Source organism: Magnolia sinica, chromosome 19 (genome assembly GCF_029962835.1).
Source record: "Magnolia sinica isolate HGM2019 chromosome 19, MsV1, whole genome shotgun sequence".
NCBI lineage: Eukaryota > Viridiplantae > Streptophyta > Magnoliopsida > Magnoliales > Magnoliaceae > Magnolia > Magnolia sinica.
This window is the reverse complement of record NC_080591.1, coordinates 68350260-68371412: the sequence shown is the minus strand read 5'-3', so window position 1 is coordinate 68371412 and position 21153 is coordinate 68350260. Positions and strand designations below refer to the sequence as shown.

Sequence of the window (21153 nt, the reverse complement as noted above, 5' to 3'; positions counted from 1 at the left end):
TCACATTCTCAAGTGGAGCCACATCACTCTCACACAACCATATCATAAATCTTCAAGTACAATCTCATCACATAGTCCATCAACCGTATTACATTCTCAAGTGGAACACTTCACATTGTCATATAATCATATCATATTCTCAAGTTTAACATCATCATATAGTCCTTCAATCATATGACATTATTCAATTTGGAACCACTACACACTGCCACACAACCATATCATATCCTTAAGTACAACCTCATCACATAATCCATCAACCATATCATATCCTCAAGTGTAACCTCTTCATATAGTTTATCAACCGTATCACATTCTCAAGTGGAGCCACATCACTTTCACACAACCATATCATAAATCATCAAGTACAATCTCATCACATAGTCCATCAACCGTATCACATTCTTAAGTGGAACCACTTCACATTGTCATACAATCATATCATATCCTTAAGTTTAACATCATTATATAGTCCTTCAATCATATGACATTGTTCAATTTGGAACCACTACACACTGCCACACAACCCTATCATATCCTTAAGTATAACCTCATCACATAATCCATCAACCATACCATATCGTATTCTCAAGTGTAACCATATCACACTATTACTCAACCATATCATATCCTTAAGTGTAACCTCTTCATATAGTTTATCAACCGTATCACATTCTCAAGTGGAGCCACATCACTCTCACACAATCATATCATAAAACCTTAAGTACAATCCCATCACATTGTCCATCAACCGTATCACATTCTCAAGTGGAACCACTTCACATTGTCATACAATCATATCATATCCTCAAGTTTAACATCATCATATAGTCCTTCAATCACATGACATTATTCAATTTGGAACCACTACACACTGCCACATAACCATATCATATTCTTAAGTACAATCTCATCACATAATCCATCAACCATATCATATTCTCAAGTGTAACCATATCACACTATTACTCAACCATATCATATCCTCAAGTGTAACATCTTCATATAGTTCATCAACCGTATCACATTCTCAAGTGAAGCCACATCACTCTCACACAACCATATCATATCTTTAAGTGCAACCTAATTACATAGTTCATCAACCATATCATATTCTCAAGTATAACCTCATCGCACTATCACACTACCATATCACATCCTCAAGTGCAACCTCATCACGTAGTCCATCAACCATATCACATTCTCAACCACAACTACTTCACACTATCATACAACCAATCATATCCTCAAGTGTAACTTCATCTTATAGTCTATTAGCTGTATCATATTCTTAAGTGTAACCTCATCACACTATCACAATCATATCATATTCTCAAATGTAATCTCATCACATAGTTTATCAACTGTTTCACATTCTCAAGTGTAACCTCATCACATTACACACTTATAAAAATATGTAATTTATATAATATTATCTTTTAAATTTTAAATATGTAAAAAAAAAAGTAAGTTACAATCAAATATTATAAACATTGGCCTGCACATATACAGACCTTTTACCGGCACTTCCACATACCTTTACCGGCTGTTCCATAAGCGCCTTTACTAGCGCTTATAAAAGTGATGGTAAATCTTACCTATAGGGGTGTCCAACACAACCGTCGATAAAAGTCTCTGATCGCCAATAAAGCCTTTACTGACAACACTTTTTCCGGCACTTGCCTGATCGCCGGGAAAGGCTTTACCCGCAGTTTTCTAGGCCTTTGCTAGTAGTTTTAACAGTCGATAAAGGCCAGTTTTCTTGTAGTGACTCCTTTTACCGAATGCCTTAATAATTTGTGAATGATTTCTAAATTGGGCTGGAATTGAAATTTTGAATATGCTAAATGGATTTGAAATGCACATAGAAACTTTTATTTTTCCACGTTAACTTGTAGAGGGTATTCTAGGGTGAGTAATTATTATCATATTTATCAATATTCTTGGCTATTTAAATTTATCTACTTTTAACTCTCTCCCTTACCCATGCACTACTATTACAATTCTAAGGGAATGCTCCATAGCAAGAAAAAGAAATTCACTTCCGAAAGGCCTGGTCTTGTGTTTGTATGAGCAGGATGTATGATGTTTGCATGACAGCCCATGAAATGTGTACTGGAACTAATAACTGGTTGAGATTGATGACTTGGATTATTAAAAGGCGTCCTAATATAAATGAAAGAGGTGGTAGACACCATGTAAGAGAGTACAATCTATATCAGAATAGATACATGCATATGTGGAAGTGATACAGTTGATGGACTGTGTGGTGAGATTATACTTAAGTTATTGATATAATATTGCCCTGGTATGATGGGGTTACACTTGAGAATGTGATACAGTTATGGAATAAATGATGAGGTTACCCTTAAGGATATGATATAGTTGTGTGATAGTGTGAAGTGGTTCTACTTGAGGATATGATATGGTTGATAAACTATATAATAAGGTTGTGCTTAAGGATATGATATGGTTGTGTGACAGTGTGATATGGTTTCACTTGAGAATGTGATATGGTTATCGTACTATGTGATGAGGTTGCACTGGAAGATATGATATGGTTGTGTGATAGTATGATGTGGTTACATTTGAGAATATGATATAGTTGATATATTATGTGATTAGGTTGTATATGTGACAACGTGAAGTGGTTCCAGATTGAAGAATGTGATACAGTTGATGGACTATTTGCGCTTGAGAATATGATATGATTGTATTATAGTGTGATAAATGATCTCCACTTGGGAATGTGATATAGTTAATGGACTATGTCATGACGTTGGATAATCCAAAGTTGTATAACAGTGTGATCATGTTACACTTGGAAAATATGATATAATTGATGCACTATGTGATGAGGTTATGCTTGAGGATATGATATTGTAGTGCGACAATGTAATGATGTTACACTTAAGAATGAAAGAAATTGAAGGACTATGCGATGAGGTTACACTTGAGGATATGATATGTGGTTGTATGAGTGTGATGTGTCCACTTGAGAATGTGATACAATTGATGGACAATGTGATGGAGTTGTACTTAAGGATGTGGTATATATCCACTTAAGAATGTGATACGATTGATGGGCAGCGTGATGAGTTTGCACCTGAGGATATGATATGGTTATATGATAATATGTTGTGGTTACACTTGAGGATATGATATGATTGATGGACTATGTGATTAGGTTGCACTTGAGCGCATGACATGGTTGAAACAATAGTGTGATGTAATTTCAATCACTTGCATGACTCAACTTGCATAACTTGTCCACCATCCATGGCGAGGCCCATCATTCCAACGATAGGGATTTCATTCAGCGGGCCTTATTTACACAAAAAAGCCTTGGCAATAGTATGTAAATCCTTGGCTGTAGGACCATCATACAGAGTAACTGATGAGCTAGAGCCGTAAGGATGTTGCTTTTTCCTGACCGCAGGAAATCCGTAATGTTAAAAACGGTAGGCCGCAGCATGAAAATCGGCTTACAAAAAAATCTGGCTAGCCCTCTAATAAGATGGGCCACATTGATGGAATCAATGAACAATCTACGATTTGACTCAGGGCCTAATTTTTGTGCAATGTGATCTTTATGGTAGGGCGGTGAAATGACAAAGAAGAATCCAACAGCTTGCCAATGGAAGCAATCGTCGCTTTTCTCTAAAGCAATGAATCTTTTTAAAGAATGTGGAGTCCAAATTTAAAGGAAAACCCAACTAAAATATATAAAAATTCAAATACCAACCTTGTAAATCTTCTGCAATTTCTATAACTCTCGCCTTTTAGACAGAAAGGAAAATGACCAGACAGAAGAGAGAGAGAGAGAGAGAGCTCTCACCCTCTTCTTTTTCTTTTCCCTCCCTTCCCGTTTTCTTTTTCTGGTTGTTTTTATTTTTTTTTATTTTTTATTTTATAATGGTTTGGAGTCCGTAGTTTTCTTTTAGTTTTTTTTAAAAGTGAGTGGTGACGTGGACCAATCAGGACTAGGCAATTAGGGAATCCCTGTTTACCAAATAACAGAGGATCCGGACTCCACTTTTATAAGTGCCAGTAAAGGCGCTTATGGAACAGCCAGTAAAGGCATGTGGAACTGTCGGTAAAAGGTCTATATATGTACAAGACAATGTTTATAATATTTGATTGTAACCTGCATTTATTTTTTTTACATATTTAAAATTTAAATGATAATATTATATAAATTCCATTGTCAATTTTGTTGCCACACTCGAATCAACATTTTCACAATTGTTAAGCTTTGTCCTTCATAAAAACTAATATTGATGGAAGACAATTTCGACCATGCAAATAGCCTTTTGTATATTCATTAAATTATAGAAGTCAAGCCTAGCAATTCCTGTAATTCTGGCCTAATCATGGCCTGACGCTTTTGCTGGCTGCTTGTATTTCTAACAGAAGCGCTGGCAAAAGTGAAAAAAGCGCTAGCAAAAGTCTATCCAAGCGCCAGCAGAAGAATGATTTTCAGACACTTTTACTCACGAAAAAGCGCCGACAAAAGTCTATACAAGCGCCGGTAAAAGTCTTTGTATAGGATTTGAAAGGGCCCAGTGTAGGCCAGTAATTTATTATTATTATATATAATTCAATTGAAACCTGTATTTTTTTTAATATTTGAAACATAAAAATGATGCAATACAATTAAAACTAATATTAAACAAAATTTATATTACTACACAATAAAAAACATATAATATTTATTACAATAAATTGAAAATGGTCTTGAATATAAATAAATAAATAACAAATCCTCTATATGGTCTACTCCTAGCACGAGTGGTGTTAAAGGGCTGAAGTGCTTGTAGGCCTAAATTTAGGCACAATTGATTAAAATCCTGCACGAGTGGCGTCAAATCTGATGACTGATAATGGCAGTTCCTTCTCTTTGCAATGGCTTCAATTTTCACAACTTGCCAAAAACATCTGTACTTTTCTGGTCTGTAAAATTACTGGACACAGCAGCAGCATTTTCAGATGGGGCATCTTCATCTTTATCAAATGTTACACTTGATGCAGATGCTTGTATGCTAGTCTGCTCTCTGTTCATGTTCAGGATCACTTGTTGTAGGATTAGGAGGTTCAGCAGTGGAGAGTGTCAACTGACCCTATAAAAACAATCAAGTTTGAGAATTTTTTATATAAATAACATAATTGTTGCTGTTGGGCAATAAACACATTTGAAGTATTCTGCCCATAAGCAAATAAATAAAATGAAAGATAGGCATTTAAATACCTTCTCCTTCGATTTCTCCCTCTTGGCTTGAGTTTCTTTACCATTGGAAGCTTATTTGTTGCCAGAAGAAAACAGAGAAAAGTTAAGTAGCAGACAACCACAAAAAAAATAAAATAAAATAAAATAAATAATAAAATTAAAATTAAAATCCATGAAAAGCATGTGTAAATGCTCAAAACAATGGTGTTCCCCCTCCAGGTACAAACAAAACACATTGTTAAATAGAAAACCATTAAATGCATTGAGATGCATACCTGGTGGCTGTATGGACTGCTCATCTGACAACTCACTCATAACTAGCTTTGCTCTTTGATCAACGACTTTGAATAAATCTGATAGCAGCTAATGATTTTAGATTCCTAAAAGATCATCATATCTGAATATTAACCTCTTGCACTTAATTAACATGAATAAATCCTCACAAAAATTTCATGAAAAATGCCCATGTGAAAAACTAAATCAAGCCATCACATATTTGGTTGAGGAGCAGATAATTCCTCTAGACTCCAATTCACATGAAAGAAGTATCTGCATTATATTCAACCACAGCAATTCAAGTATAAGCATAGATCAAACCCTTTAAACTGATTAGGGAATGATAAGCCCCTTGCTGAGCTCTGACTAAATACCTATATCAGTAGATGCAAAGTCACAAAGCTCTATAACCCACTGATGACAGCTAGACGCTTGAAAAGGTACACGATATGCAAGAAAGGGAAAGGCAACCACAACTTGAAGAAAATTAACTACCTCACTCCGTCTCTGTACTTTTGCTTCTCCTTCAGCGTCAATGCTATCCAAATTCAACAATTGCACCATGAATAATTCAGTCAACACCACAAACTCCTTTTCAGCAACCTTGGTCCCACCATGCATGATTACCTCCAAAGAAGACACCTGCAAAATCTAAGCCACATCATTTGTAAAAAAAGGAAAAGCACATGAATCTTAACCATAGTTCTAAAACTCGCTGACTCGACTTGACAAAACTCGGCAAGATTTTGAGCCTAGTCAATGGTAAATTCCAATCTTAGAGTGACTTGACCCTGACTCGGGGAGACTCTGTCAACTCAACGTGATTGCTATGACTCAGGCCTTTTTAATAAAAAGTAGAATAACATAGGTGTAGGCGTGCAACACATTCAACCAGTGAGCTATGTGATCTTTAGTGGCTTGGCTTCTCATTCTATAAGACTAATAACAAACATAACTAATTTAAATGTTCCTTCCTATTCCTACTATTTTTAATTTATTGTTACTAGCCACCAAGTCAAGTCAGGTAGAGTCTTTGAGTCAAGCTGAGTTTTCGGGTTTTTAAACTATGATCTCAACTACAATGCAATCGGCATGTTGTTGGTAGAATTTTAGAAGTCACCTTTTGTGAGAGCTTATCAACCTCTGCTTTGACTAGGGCAACTGAATTAAGAGCTCCAGAGATCACTTGATCTCTCTTCATCTCCTTAAGCTTCCTCTCCTTGCTGGCTGCATCCTCCATGAGGACCACCTTTGACATGTCCTTCACACTTACCATGTGCAAAAACTCATCATCATCTTTCTCTTTGCCCCTGAACAAAAGCTTTTGTTCCTTTGGCTCCAAACCAGTCTCCCGAGCAAGAACCCCCTTCAGATTCCCTTTATTAAAATATAAAAAATCATGATTAACCAAATTCACCAAAAGAAACTTTAGCGGGCACTGTTACTAGTTAATACTTATAAAAAGAACGACCCAGAAAACTCAAATGCACAAAGATAAAAACAAAATAATATAATATAAGAAATGCAAAAGTACATGGTAAAATCACCAAAATATGCCAAATAAAAAGTAGAAAACCTAAGAAAGAAGTGAACTCACCTTGGGGATATTCATCAATTATGGGGAGCATATAAATCCTAGAGTCACACAAATGACCTTACTGAGGTAAGAATTGTTAGCATTGGTTAAAGACAAACAATTTCCAGTATGATTAGCTTCCGTGTCATTAGGATAAGCTTCCTTCATCTGTTAAAGTCCTTGCTGGACTTGATTCCAGTATGATTAGCTTCCGTGTCATTAGGATAAGCTTCCTTCATCTGTTAAAGTCCTTGCTGGACTTGATTTTAATTTATCTAGGACTCGCATCGGGATTTTGAATGCATATGGAATTAAAAAATAAACTACCATTACTGGAATGAAGCATAAATGGAAATTTTGCATTTGTAAGATAATATTAACCATTTAACTTTTCCCTTCAAATTTGGACCACTCCCTACTTATAGCCATCCATTTGATAGCCATTAATTGGTGATTATTGTGATTTTAGAGATATGCTTCATCCACAATTTGGATGGTCTAGATGTACATTAGTATCACATGCAAGGATGATCAGTCAATACATAGCTAGCCTAATTAAAACATTCATATCCAAAACCCCAAGAAATTGATAATTAAAAAAGAGAAATAAAAAGAGTTTCTGTGTGTTTGGAAAAAGTAGATGGTTAATGAGAAAAATTACAACATTGAATGGCATAATTGGTGGGATGTGATCATCAGACACCATAGACATTCATGGAGACTGTACAAGAGAAACCATGAGTATTACCATATATTTCAAGAAAGGGTTTGAATTTCTTGTATTCACCACCACCAGTGGCTTGAATACTTTTGATTATACACACTCGAAGATATTCTCAATATTTAATTTTAGTCTTTGAAAAAACACAAGTGCATACCATGCAAAAATACCATGTAAATCTACTAATATCAATGAAATGTATCTAATAGCAAAACCAAGTACATCCCCAGGTATCAGAAACTATCAAGTCCAAAAGTTTATTGCCTACGAATATATTATAAAAAAGAAGTTTAACACTTCTGCCCATCTAAGAGGAGGAACAAGAGTTCACAAATTTATCAATGGAGACGGGAAATTGAAAGTGAGAAAGCTGATGATGAACATTGGATGATAAGCACTAGAAATTTGCAGTTGCCTCTAGATATAAGTCTCCTTTCCTCAAGCTACTCAGAAAAAAATCTCCTGTATCGATGTACCTTTGCAAAGAAAGTATAAAGTGAATACCAATTAGCCAGATCCTGACTTGGATGTGAAATGCATCTGTATGCATGTGAAGGCGGTATAGCTACAGTGTACTATGTATACGCTATGGGTGTGCTATTTAAAACACTGGTTTGTACATGTATTTGGAGAATGATAAATCTGTGATGATCATCAGCTAGAATACTCAGACATAGTCCACAGAGTGCTTGCCAGGAATATCATCCATTGAAAAGAAGCACCGAAAACCAAAAATAAAAAATTGGTAGTACTGTAGCTAAAAGAATTCAGTACTAAGGTGGATGGTCAAATGGAACAACTAGCAAAAGGAAGAAAGTTACCGGCGGCCAAAAACGCCCCTAAAAGTCTAAAAAACCACCGGTAAAGGAATTACCGACGGTTGTACTCGAGCCGCTAAAGGGGGACGTCGTTGTATCTTTTACCGGCTGTCTCACATCTTTACCGGCGTTTTTTATGACCGCCGCTAAAATAGATACTTTTACCAACGCTTATTATTCTTTACCGGCGCTTTTGATGAATGCCAGTAAAAACTGTAGAGGTGCCACTAAAAATTGTAAAGGCGCCAGTAAAATAAAAATATTATGCATGCATGTCCCTTGATAGTGCAATGATGGAACAAGATTCATATAGCCAACCCAATTAATTGGGATAATGCTTTGATCTCGAAAAGGTATCCCTTTTCATGTGTGTCTCGGGATTCTAAGGAAGACTACTAGTCCCCCCGACAATGGGATCTTACTGAAAATATAAGAAAGCTCTGTGATGTATTTTAACCAGCAACAAGAGAATATGAACCTTTGGAAGGACCCAAAAGAGCCATACCACTCATACCCGTACCTTGATGCAGGTACCAGGGTCTAGTTGAAGCACTCATGTAACATAACATATTGAAGCCCATATTCTAGCATAAGAAAAAACAAAAATTAAAAGAAACATGGTAGCATCCAAATCCAATAGAAACAGAAATTGACATGTAACAACTCTTTAACCAATTCTTGTTAAAGATATGCAATTTTCCTTTCATATGGGGACAGGTTGGGTTTTGAGACCCAATGCTAGTTGGAACTTATCAGTGGTTGGAAGGTAACTTATAATGCATCAGGTTCGAAATATTTCAATTTACCTTGCTTAATATTCTTGTATGCCCATTTTCTATTTTTTGAGAATGGAAATGTAATATTTCAGATCACAAAGTGACAAGTGGGCGCAATCAAATCAATTAAGGTGGGTGGAGATATCAATTCCATGAATGAATGTATAAAATAGATGGGCACGAGAGGGACTGTTATAGTTTATCTATGTAAAGGAAGATCGAAGAGATCAATACCAAGTACCAAGAAGCCACAAATGAACATTGTCGAGAGAAGATACAAGGAGACTATTAAAGTTTATCTACGTAAAGAAAAGTTTCAAGGGGGGAGTCATAACAACTTTAATAAGATCAGGCCATGTCGAGTAAAGAGAAAGTTGGACAACTACGCCCATGAGATTGAACTACCAGATGACTTAGATATCTCAACATGTCTGATTTGTTTAAGTGCGATGCGAAGTATATGCGATGGCATTGCTTGTGTTCATAGTCTTGATGAAGCAAAGGCAAGGGAATTAGTAGAATTTGAAGGGGGTACGTACAATAGGCATTGCTCTTAATTTGGAATCAAACAATGTTGGCTATTCCACTTATAGTATCAAATGCATTAATTTCCTCTGCATAGATCCTAATCTATTGGGTGGGGTGGCTCAGCTGCCAAACTTCACATGCAAAGGGAAAAGTTGAAAGTATGGAATTTAAAAGTATTTTGGGGACTTGAGATCTGCCAAGGCAAACCTCCATAAAGATTCATTGATTTGGATCGAAGCAAAGAAGAGTCCAGATCATTGCATGTGGATTTTGCCTCTAAGAAGCTGCAAGGTGCAAGAAGCTTTAGATAATGTTTTCAGGAGGTGGGAAGCTTTTTGGAGGCAGAAATCCCAGGACAAATGGATTAAGGAGATAGTGACAAATCCTACTTTCACAAGATGGCTAGTGCTAGGAGAAAAACAAATCAAATTTCTAACCGGGAAGGAAAAAATATGCGAGTGCTTCATTAGATTCTTCACTTTTAATTCTCTGAAGAAGCATACCCATCAGGCCTTTGTTTGGAGGGGTCAAATTCAGTACTAGTACTTCTCATGCGCAGGAGCTAGAAACTTCCTTCTCAATTAAAGAGTGGAGGCTGCTTTATTTGATTCAAATGGTGATCATGCCTTAAGGACCTGATAGATTCTTGTTAGTTTTCTTTAGATGTACTGGAAATGATAAAAGAGTTATATTGGCAATGATCAATCTATCACTAGCATACCTACTTTTTCCAGTTAAATATCCTATTAAGGACACCTAAATGCCTATCGTTGGGCATTTTAACCCCTTTTCATGTTAGGAATCTGGACAAGGACACCTAAATGCCTTTGACATTCAAACCGCTCATAAGGTTATTCCCACTGGGGTGAATTGAAGATACAAATATTAGCCAGATCTAAAACTTTTGTGGCCCCCACAATTTCTGACTGTGGGCGTTTAATCCCACTGTTTCCTGTGGCGTGCCCCACTTGTGTTTTAGAACCGCCTCATTTTTTAACTTATGTCCTAATACAAGTCTTTGAAATTGATGGATGGAGTGGATGTTACAAGGAAATTGCAGTGGGCCCCACATAGCGTACACCTACAGGAGCTTCCAATAGGGGGGCCACGGGCAAATCCCTTCCCTAAAACTTCTCTATAGTGCGATCTATCTCCTAAATCTCTTCTCAAATCTCTCTTTAGCTAAAATTCATCTCTCCCTGAATAGGTGCTACCTAACTGCCTAAACAAGAGGAACATAGGCAAGCTCTGTGGGGCACATCATGATGTAGATGTGATATCCATTCATTCATCAGTTTTATAGGCTTGGGTTAGGACATGGGTCAAAAAAATCTAGGCATATCCAAAATTGGGGTGAGCCACACCATAGAAAACAGTGGGATGAAATGGGAATGCCCACCATTGAAACCTTAGTGGGGGCCAGCCTTATGTTTATATGCCATCTAACTCGTTCATAAGGTTATAACGACCATAATGAATGGAAAATACAAGTATCGGCATGATCTAAAACTTCTGAAAGCCACAAAATTTTAAGAGTAGGCATTCAATTTCACTGCTGATTATGGTGTGGTCCTTCTGGGCTGTGAATCTGCACGATATTTAAACAGGTTCTGATACACACCCAGACCACTCTCTCTCTCTCTCTCTCTCTCTCTCTCTCTCTCTCTCTCTAGGCATTCATAAACCCATGTTTATTGTAGATTTTTCCTTTCTCAATCAGCTAAAAAAATTCCCACTCAGACCACTCACTAAACTGAATCCTCTTATCTTATGGTTAACATTATCATAAACCGAGCTAATTTGTTGGGTTTCCCTTTCACAATCCGCTAAAATACACGCCTATTCTTGAACAAGGTTAATTTTTTCTCTAATTCTCGTCCAAAACAGGATGATTTCAAGAGCTCAAGTTCAAAAACCAAACACTAACCCTAAGATCGACGGAAAAGGAAGCAGAAAACAGAATTCATGAACGAAGAAGATGGATGGATGAATTACGTACGGTTCTGATGAAGACTGACAGCGATCGGCTGCTGAAGTCGAGCTCGAATTAACCAAGAATGGAGATTTCTGATAGCTTTTTTTCGAGGGTTTTGAAAGATAGATGTAGTTGGGTGGAATTGCAGGAGATTTCTCAGATCCTGCATGTATGTGAGGAGTCCGAAGCTTCTTTTCTTTTTCTTTTCCTTCCCTTTCTGTTTTCATTTTCTGGTTTTTTTTTTCCTTTGTTTTTTTAATAACGGTTTGGCGTCCGGAGCTTTCTTTTATTATTTTTAATTTTTAAGTGAGTGGTGACGTGGACCAATGAGGATTAGGATAACAGGAAATCCCTGTTTACCCGGTAATAGAGGATCCAGACTCATGGATTTCATGTTATAGCCTTCGCAGATAAGTTCCTGCGCAATGATGCTGGGTGGGGCCCACCACCATGTTTGTGGGAAATCTACTCCGTTAATCTGTTTATAGAGATCATTTTAGAAAAATATACCAAAAACTAAGTGCATCCAAAACTTAAGTGGGCCACACGAGATGAAACAGTGGGGATTTAGTGAGAACCGTTGAAACATTCTTACGGCCATAAAAAGCTTTGTTTCAGGCTTTTTTTTAAATTTCTTTTGTATTTTCACTTCATCCCAGTGTTAATGACCTTATCAACTGTTTGGATGGCATATAAACGTCAAGGTGGAGCCCAGGAAGTTTTCAACCGTAGGTATTTATTTCCCCACTGTTTCCTCGTGTGACCCACTTGATTTTTGGATCCAACTCATTTTTGGTCTTTTGTCCTAAAATGATCTCTAAAAATGGATAAACGGAGTAGATTTTCCAAACACATGGTGTTGGGCCCCACCCAGCATCTTGCGCAGGAACTTCACACTATAGGCTTTATCCGCATACGTTATTCCAAGTGGTGACCAACCAATGGCTGGTGGTCAGTGCTCTATGGGCCCCAACATGACGTTCGTGTTTCATCCACACCGTTCATCTATTTTTTTCAGATAATTTTACGGTATCAGACCAAAAATGAGGTATATCCCAATCTCAAATGTACCACATTATAGGAAACAGTGTTGAATGAGCATGGACCATTAAAAACCTTTTGGGGGCCATAAAAGTTTTGGATCAAGCTAATCTTTGGTTTTTCCCTTCATCTGGTTCTGTATGACCTAATCAACAGATTGGATGTCAAATAAACAGTACAATGGGCCTTAAGATGGATTTTTATGGTGGATATCCAATCGCCATTGTTTTCATGTGGTGTGGTCCACCTGAGATTTATGTCCCGCTAATTTTTGGTATAAAACTGTAAAAATAATATAAAAAGATGGATGAACGGAATAGATGAAACATGTACATCATAGAGGGGCCCACAGAGCACCAACCACCAGCCACGGGGCTGGTGACAGGGGGAGTAGCCAATCTGTTTCCAGCCAAATGAAGGAGATGAATAGTTGGCTTACGTCAGCAAGTTCTGTAGGTCCCATCGTGAGGTATGTATTATATCCAAACCGTCTATCCAACTGGCGAGCTTGTCGTAAGGCTTGAGACAAAAAATAAGACAGATTTAACCATCAAGTGGACCACACTGAAAAAAGCAGTGGGGGATTGAACGTCTACCATTGAAACCCTTTTGGGGGCCATAAAAGTTTTAGATCAAGCTGATCTTTGTTTTTTCCCTTCATCAGGGCCTGTATGATCTAATCAATAGATTGGATGTCAAATAAACAGTATTGTGGGCCTTAAGAGGATTTTAATGGTGGATATCCAATCAATATTGTTTTCCTATGATGTGGTCCACCTTAGGTTTATATTCCTATCATTTTTTCGATCAAGCCCTAAAATGATCGGTAAAAATGGATGAACATAATGTATGAAATACATACATCATGGTGGGGCCCACATAGCACCGAATACTAGCCAACGGGTGGGTGGCAGGGGAGTAGCCAATCCGTTCCCATCCATGCTGGTATTTGTGGTGCGGTCCATTTAATCTTTGGATATGATTCATTTTTTGAATAATTCTTTGAAATGATCTCGAAAAATGGATGAACAATGTGGGTTGATCCCAAATTTTCGGTAAATCCAAAACTCAAGTGGACCATGCCACATGAAACAATGTGGAATAATGATTTCCACCATTGATACCTTCCTTGGTCCCACAGTAACGTTTATTTGCCATCCAACCTATTCATAATATCAAATATATATGAATGAAGAGAAAACACAAACATAAGCTTGATCTAAAACTTCTATGGCCTCTAAGAATTTTTCAATGGTAGAGGTTCAATCACACTATTTCCTGTGGTGTGGTTCACTTGAGCTTTGGATATGCTTCATTTTTGTTCTTTAGACCTCAAATTATCTGTTAACATGGATAAACAGAGTGGATAAAATAAATAAATAACTGTGGACCCCACAGAGTTTATTTTGGTAAGGGTAATGAGTAACTCACCTAAATGTAGAGGGGTTTTCTTAAAACATTCATAATCATATATTGGGCTTGCCTTAATGTGATTCATATATCCAACCCACTCATTATGTGTGTCCCACTTGGATGAGGGGTCAGACCAAGTTTTAGCCGCATCCAAAACTCATGTGGGGCCCCACCAAGTGCTTTTATATTTTTTAAGATGTATTGACATGGTTTTAGATGGTATGGCCCACCTGAGTTTCGTTTATAGATGATTTTTGAGATATCTCATAACCTAAAGGGGACACATTAAATGCACGGTGTTGATGTTCGACACACATCATGATGGGGCCCACAAAACTTATTAACATCAATTCATTGGTTCTTGCGAGGTCAATAAGTTGGGCCACAATTTTAACAATAATATTTAGCCCATTTTATATTTATAGTCCATTCACTCTATTTTACTGATCAATATCCTCAATTTGACTAGTTACTCGCCCCAATCAGGCTAGCTACATGTGAGAAAGGTATTGGGAATACAAGATTAATCAACAATTTGAGTGAAATTTGATTTAAACATATGAAGTTATTTACTCTTCAATCTAGGACTAATTCGATTGTCCAAAAATGGTTAAATGTTCAATTAGTGGATGTGCCTAATAATTTATTAAAAAAATAATAATTTCACAGATAAATTTCAATTTCCATTTAAAAATAACATTTTTTTTTTCAAAATATATATTTTTTACTCTTAATTTTTCTTTGAAAACTTTTAACAAAATATCATTTTTATTATAAAATATTTCAAAAAATAAATTAAAATACAAATTCTAAATTTTTATTTTCAAAATATCTCAAATTTTCACAATTTTTAATTTTTTTTCCCAAAAAATTCCAAAATGCTGATTTATTTTTCTTCAAAAGCAACATGTTGTTTTCAACTTTTCAATTTTTTTTAAATTATATATTTTTTCAAAATCTTAGTGTTTTTGTAAATAACTTTTTCTTTTAATTTCAAAATTTAAACATTTTCAATTATTTTTCAAAATCACAAAAATTTTCAACTTATTTATTTTTCATTTCAAAATGTTTGTTTTTTGATAAACTATCGATTTTTTAATATCGTTTTATTTTAAAATTTTCAATTCTTTTTCACTTCTTCATTTTTTTTAAAAGCATTTTATTCGAACTTGTCAATTTTTATTGAACTTCACAATTTTATTTTATTTTTCAAATTTCAAACTCTCATTTTCTTTTTTAAAATATTTTCATTTTTCAAATTTGTGCAAATTTTCACATTTTTAAAAATATTTTTAATTTCCTTTTTTAGGATATTATTTTTTTTCTCAAAATCAAATGCCTTTTTTTTTTTTTTTCAAATTTATCAACTTTATTAAATATTCTTTTTTGTTCCTACAAAATAGATTTTTATTAAATCACGATTTTTATTTTTTCAAAATCTAACTTTTTTCTCAAGCATTGTTAAAATTTTTAAACTTCTCAATATTCTTTTTCATGTGATATTACAAATCATTTAAATATTAGTTTTAAATTAAAAAAATAAAAATAAAAATTCCACTCATTTGATATAAAAATAAAATAAATTTTCTTTTTGCATTCAATCAATTGTTAAAAAATAATCTTAGATACAAATATGTTCAATTAAACCACTGAAATTCTATTAAAAAACAATTATTAAACTACAAAAAAAATCTTCATTTTCCACCATATTCTTAAAAAACTGAAAAAAAAATGTTAAGGCAAAAGTCCTTTTACGACGAACCATCCGTCGCAAAAGCAACAGAAAAGCGCGCCATTTGGAATTTTGGGCAGGAATTTGCACTGTCATTTTCCACCACTAAATCAAAATCTGCGATGGATTTCGTCCGTCGCCTAGTTACGACGGACAAAAATCCGTCGTAAATAAGATTTTAGCAACGGAATTTGGTCTGTCACTAAATTCCACGACATTAGGACCGGATATTCGAGAAAGACAAGCTTAGCGATGGACCTTTTTCCGTTAGCGACGGATTAAATCCGTCGTTAAACCAAGAGATTTTTGCGACCGACGAAGTCCATCGCAAATTGGCCATTTTCGCATAGTTGAGAGAAGAAATCACAAATTTTAAGGAGAAATAGGCTTCCCCAATGATTGTACATACACACGCACACAAAAATATTCTTGCACTCCATTGGGAAGTTCCAAGTAAATCCAAGGTGTGTTTATATATACTTTGTTTTAAAGACCGGCAACCACAAAATATGGGCAAATAGTAGGTGAGGCCGGAGCCCTGCTGCAGCCAAGTTAGTAGGTTGGGATACCTAGCCTATTGCCACCCTCATCTTCAAGTGACTTTTTTGGATCAACCTGAAAAATAGGTCCATCACATAGCTCTCTGTATACGGCACATACGTCAAAGATTGAAGCCATTCATAAGTACAACGAGAGATGAATATCCAATTTGTAAAAATCAGGGTAGGATAATCATCAAATGAGTCACACGTGTATGTCAAACATCAACTATATGGTGTGCATTTGTAAGATCTTGGACATTCTTTAGGTAGGACTCACTGTGAGCATGATGCCATTGAAATCATTAGATCCAGTCATCAAATAGGCTACACTGTTGCAATAAAAATGAATGGTTAATATTAAATGCAAAAAAAAAGAAGTAAAAGGAATGAAATGAAAAAGAAGAGAGACTTAAAATTTAAAATAATAATTAAAAAAATACTGGCCATGAGACTCAAATACCCAAAATCTACAAGCATTGCTAACCCAACCAACATCACATCAAATAACAAATAAGAACTGCCCACATGCACCTTCTGCAACTTTGCTCCCATCCCTCTAAACAGTAACCTCAGTGCCAGGAGCGGCACCATCCCCTACCAAGAATGTCTGCTCTGATGTTCATGGTGGGGGATGGTGGTGTTTGGAGGGGTTGGAGTGAGGTTGGGGGGAGTGCCTATGGGAAGTTCTTATTTGATGGTGATGCTGGGGTGGGTTAGATATACTTATAAATTGAGTGTTTGGGCCTCATGGCTAGGGTTGTGATGTAGAGTGGGCCGTGGACACTTTCATGTCCAAGATGGATCAGAGAAGGCCCGATCAGAGGCAGAAGTCATTAAGTCCGTCAGAACCTTAAAACAGGCATATCTTGCAAATCGGAATGAGTTACTCGACGTACCATAAATGATTTTGGGGTAGGACAAGCTAATTTAGCCAACCAACCTAGCTATGCAAGGTTTCCCATGCCGAATTTGTGAGATTCTATCCTATCGGCAGTCAAATTCCATGTTTATTTATGTTTTTACAAATTTTAGTAAGTTTTAGTTTGATTATAACTCTTCATTTGTTGGGCTTTAGGAGTTGTGTCCAAAATTAGGAGAATAACGTGGTTAAGCCACATAGGACACTATAAATAGTAAATTTACTATTTATAGTAAGTTGAGAATTTTAGGGAGTTTTAGTTATAGTTTAATTCCTAAACTTATTCCAAGTTTTGGTATCCCTATTTAAAGGGTTGTAGGCTCATTTATTTCATCTATCAATCAATCAAGAAGTTTTTTTCATATATCTTAAAATCATTTCTATTTCTTTTCCTCGTGGATTCGAGAAGTCTCTGTGAGGAGTTCAGAGAAGCTCCGTGGATTCGGAGTAATTATCCTTGAGGAAGACGGTGATCGACCTCATCACATTCATCCCTGCATCAATTGGTATCCGAGCGAGGACTCCCCTCAGGCCGATGGCAAATAACGAATGTATGAACCAAAATCCTATGGACGGTGATCAAAGGATTCGTTATGTTTTGAAAAGAATGGAAGCTTTCCATAGGGAGAGTCAGTTGACCATGCAAGGGCTACAGGAAACCCTCAACTATTTTGCAGATGCGCTGATTCCACCCAAAGACCAAGGCGATGCTCAACTGCCTATAGTTGTTATACGACACAACCATGATTTTTGTAGAGCACTACCAGTGGTGAATCGTAGGGCCACACCAGATAATTCGAGTTCTAGTGACGATGAACTTAATGAAAGCTTTCTCCAAGGACCATTCTATGAGGGCGATCATCTAGATCATACTGAAAGAGGCTCTTGAGGTAAGGCTGAACTTTCTAATTTTAACGGTTTATTATGTATATAAGATTTCCTCGATTGGCTAGCCGAAGTAGAAAGATATTTTGATTATATGGACATGTCAGATCATAAAAGGGTGAATTAGTAGCGTTTAAATTAAAATTTGGTACTTCTGCATAATGGGAGCAATTACAACTCTCACATTCCTGACAAAATAAGGCACCCATCTCATCATGACCACGGATGAGACGCCTTCTTCAATCACGATTCATCCCTAGTGATTACAAGCAGGTATTATTCCATAAATACCAAAATTGCTGACAGGGGAATCGAATCGTTACAGGTTACACTAAAGAATTCCAGCGGTTGGCAACACGAAACAATTTGTTATAAACAGAATCACAGAAGGTAGCACGATTTATGAGTGGGTGGCGATCGACGATTCAAGATCAAGTTCAGATGCACTTAGTCGGGATCGTGGATGAAGTAGTTCAGTTGGCAGGTAGGGCAGAAACACAGCTTGCAAGAGTTCATATTCATCCTTACCCTTCAACTTCGCTCCCCATGATGGGTCCCACTCAGGATTCAGAACTGACAGGAGGAAAAGAACCAGTAGGAGGACATCCTCAACCTTCTACAGCCAATAGGAGCGGCCCATCTAGGCTTCAACACTGTGCAACCCACTTGACTATTAATAAAGGTGGCACTGAAGGTGAGGCCATAGATGTGAGACCTGACCCTAGTTCACATGATGAGCAAGCCACTGAGGAAGGAGTATATTCAATGAGTTGACGGTTCAGGATTATGCCTAATGAAAGACCCGTATCCTAGGCCGTATCATTCCTTAGACTCCCGCAAACATCCCCGTCGAATTCCGGCAACCCGCGACCTATAATCAACATATGCGTACGACCCTAAGTTGCATCCCATATATCTGAGTCGACTCGACCCGAGACTTGTAACCTAGCGACTGCGCCATTGCCGTGATTTCAACGCTGCGACTTGTGCACCGATGTGATACCCAGGTTAGGAGTTGTAGGCCCACGTTTATTCTGAGGAAAATGCCATGCGTTGCAAATCCTGAAAGAATCTTTACAACCCATCACATCAATCACTCAATACTAGTCAAGTACACATTCCATCACACCCATCCCTCTCTTAACCAAAAGTCAACACAACTCATGCCTCTCATGTCACTCTCTTACACAACCCATACCACCCATCCCTCACCCATCCCTTTCATCCCATCACCTTCTCTCTCTCTCTCTCTCTCTCTCTCTCTCTCTCTCTCTCTCTTTCTCCACCCATCCCAAGCAACCCCAAGAGTGTGGACGTCCAAGCATTTCCAAGCAAGAAGAGAGCCAAGTGTGTGGCCCACTTCCTACCCTCTCATCTCATCATCCAACCCTTCAACCTTCATCATCTTCCATCAAAGAGGAAGCTTAGGAGCTTGGGAGATCAAGGAGCCAAGAAGAAGTGAAATCGGTGGGTGTTCATAGCACTAGATCGTGATTTTGATTTAGGGCCCACATGATATGGGACCCACTTGTTGTATATGTTGTATATGGCCACCTAGGGGAGCTCATAGTGGTGGAGCTCTCGTCACCGCTCGATTCTCTCTCTCTCTCTTGTGATGGAACATGGACCCACCTTAATGTATTCATGTATATCCACACCATCCAGATCCTGGACGGTGGGGCCCCATGTGATGTATATGGAGCATCCACGCTGCCTGTCCGTTTGGACAGGCCTGGGCAGGGAAAACACAAATATCAGTCTAAGCCAGCGGGTGGGCCACGCTTACGTGGACCCACTTTGATGTACATGTGTAACGCCTTGAAATTCGGGGGTCGAGCATAACTCAGCTCCCGAGCTCCAAAACATCACTTATGCAATATATTTAATGAAGGATGTATGTTGACTATATTAGTGCATAAAACATGGAATAGATTAAGCCAAAACACAGATATGATTCAGGGATAAGTGAATAAAGCAAGCGGAAGACTTATAGTAAAATATGTGTATAAGTGTAAATCCCTGAATTACATATACAAGCCAGATCGTATGCAAGTGTTATTTAACAAAATGTAAGTATCAAGTTACATTATTTAAGTTCCCAAAAATAATCCCAAAGATCCCGCGCATTAGACCGAGGCTCTCTAGAACCCGTCTGAAAACTGCATATAGGAGAAGGCAGCCTCGTCGTCATCCAGCTCCCGCTCTGCCTCAGAAGTCGCATCCACATTTGCAACATCAGATCCTAAGACGGAGTCTGGTGGGTGTTTAACACCGCCCCAGAAACGTGGGAGTGAGTGATCAACTCAGTGGAACAATAAGGCACTGGTTAACATGTTATCAGTTCAATCAAACAGTAATGATAAAGCAGGACAATTAAATAAATCCTAAGTACTCTTGTTAATGCAAGGATGTATGCAATATGATGCGTGCCCTCACGCGTATACCCTCAGTGTCTTCATCTTACGTTATGCATGACATCGCCTCAAAGTGCGCCACATCTACAAAGCACATGCAAATGCGGTGCATGGATATGATTACCAAGTTGTTATTAGTCCTTTTCACATAGCCGGATTGGGAAGCTAAGATACCTTCCTCATATCACCATCCGAACAGTAATCCATACTAGGGTCGTCAATCCTAGACGTCTCATACGATCATATATTTGAGGTCGTAGCAAAGGGCTCGTCACCAATCAATGCACGCCTTTCATGCCCTTACTACCAC

General features: G+C 37.3%; 1 protein-coding gene across 4 annotated transcripts; it reads right to left on the bottom strand.

The window, feature by feature from the left end:
* Positions 1-4643: 4643 nt before the first annotated feature.
* LOC131235326 (BAG family molecular chaperone regulator 4-like) lies at positions 4644-12155 on the bottom strand. Of its 4 annotated transcripts, XR_009166063.1 has the most exons (6): positions 11922-12154; positions 6624-6880; positions 5999-6145; positions 5503-5580; positions 5249-5298; positions 4644-5120 (listed from the first exon to the last, which is right to left on the bottom strand). XR_009166063.1 is itself a non-coding variant. In XM_058232463.1 (4 exons), exons 1-4 carry the CDS (start codon positions 12064-12066, stop codon positions 5708-5710), a joined length of 618 nt encoding a protein of 205 aa, XP_058088446.1. In that variant the 5' UTR covers positions 12067-12155; the 3' UTR covers positions 5682-5707. The 4 variants fall into 4 exon arrangements, 2 of the variants coding, with proteins under 2 accessions (XP_058088446.1, XP_058088445.1); XM_058232463.1 differs by lacking the exons at positions 4644-5120; positions 5249-5298; positions 5503-5580 and adding an exon at positions 5682-5776 and having other exon boundaries at positions 11922-12155; XM_058232462.1 differs by lacking the exons at positions 4644-5120; positions 5249-5298; positions 5503-5580 and having other exon boundaries at positions 5798-6145.
* Between the last annotated feature and the right edge of the window lie 8998 nt (positions 12156-21153).

What these genes read in the sequence shown, in the direction of transcription:
- LOC131235326 (XM_058232462.1), bottom strand. Translation starts at nt 12,066, where the DNA reads ATGCAGGATCTGAGAAATCTCCTGCAATTCCACCCAACTACATCTATC. An exon ending in TGTCAGTCTTCATCAGAACC is followed by an intron (nt 6,881 to 11,921) that starts GTACGTAATTCA and finishes ATTTTAATAAAG; the next exon opens with GGAATCTGAAGGGGGTTCTT. An exon ending in TTGATAAGCTCTCACAAAAG is followed by an intron (nt 6,146 to 6,623) that starts GTGACTTCTAAA and finishes TAGATTTTGCAG; the next exon opens with GTGTCTTCTTTGGAGGTAAT.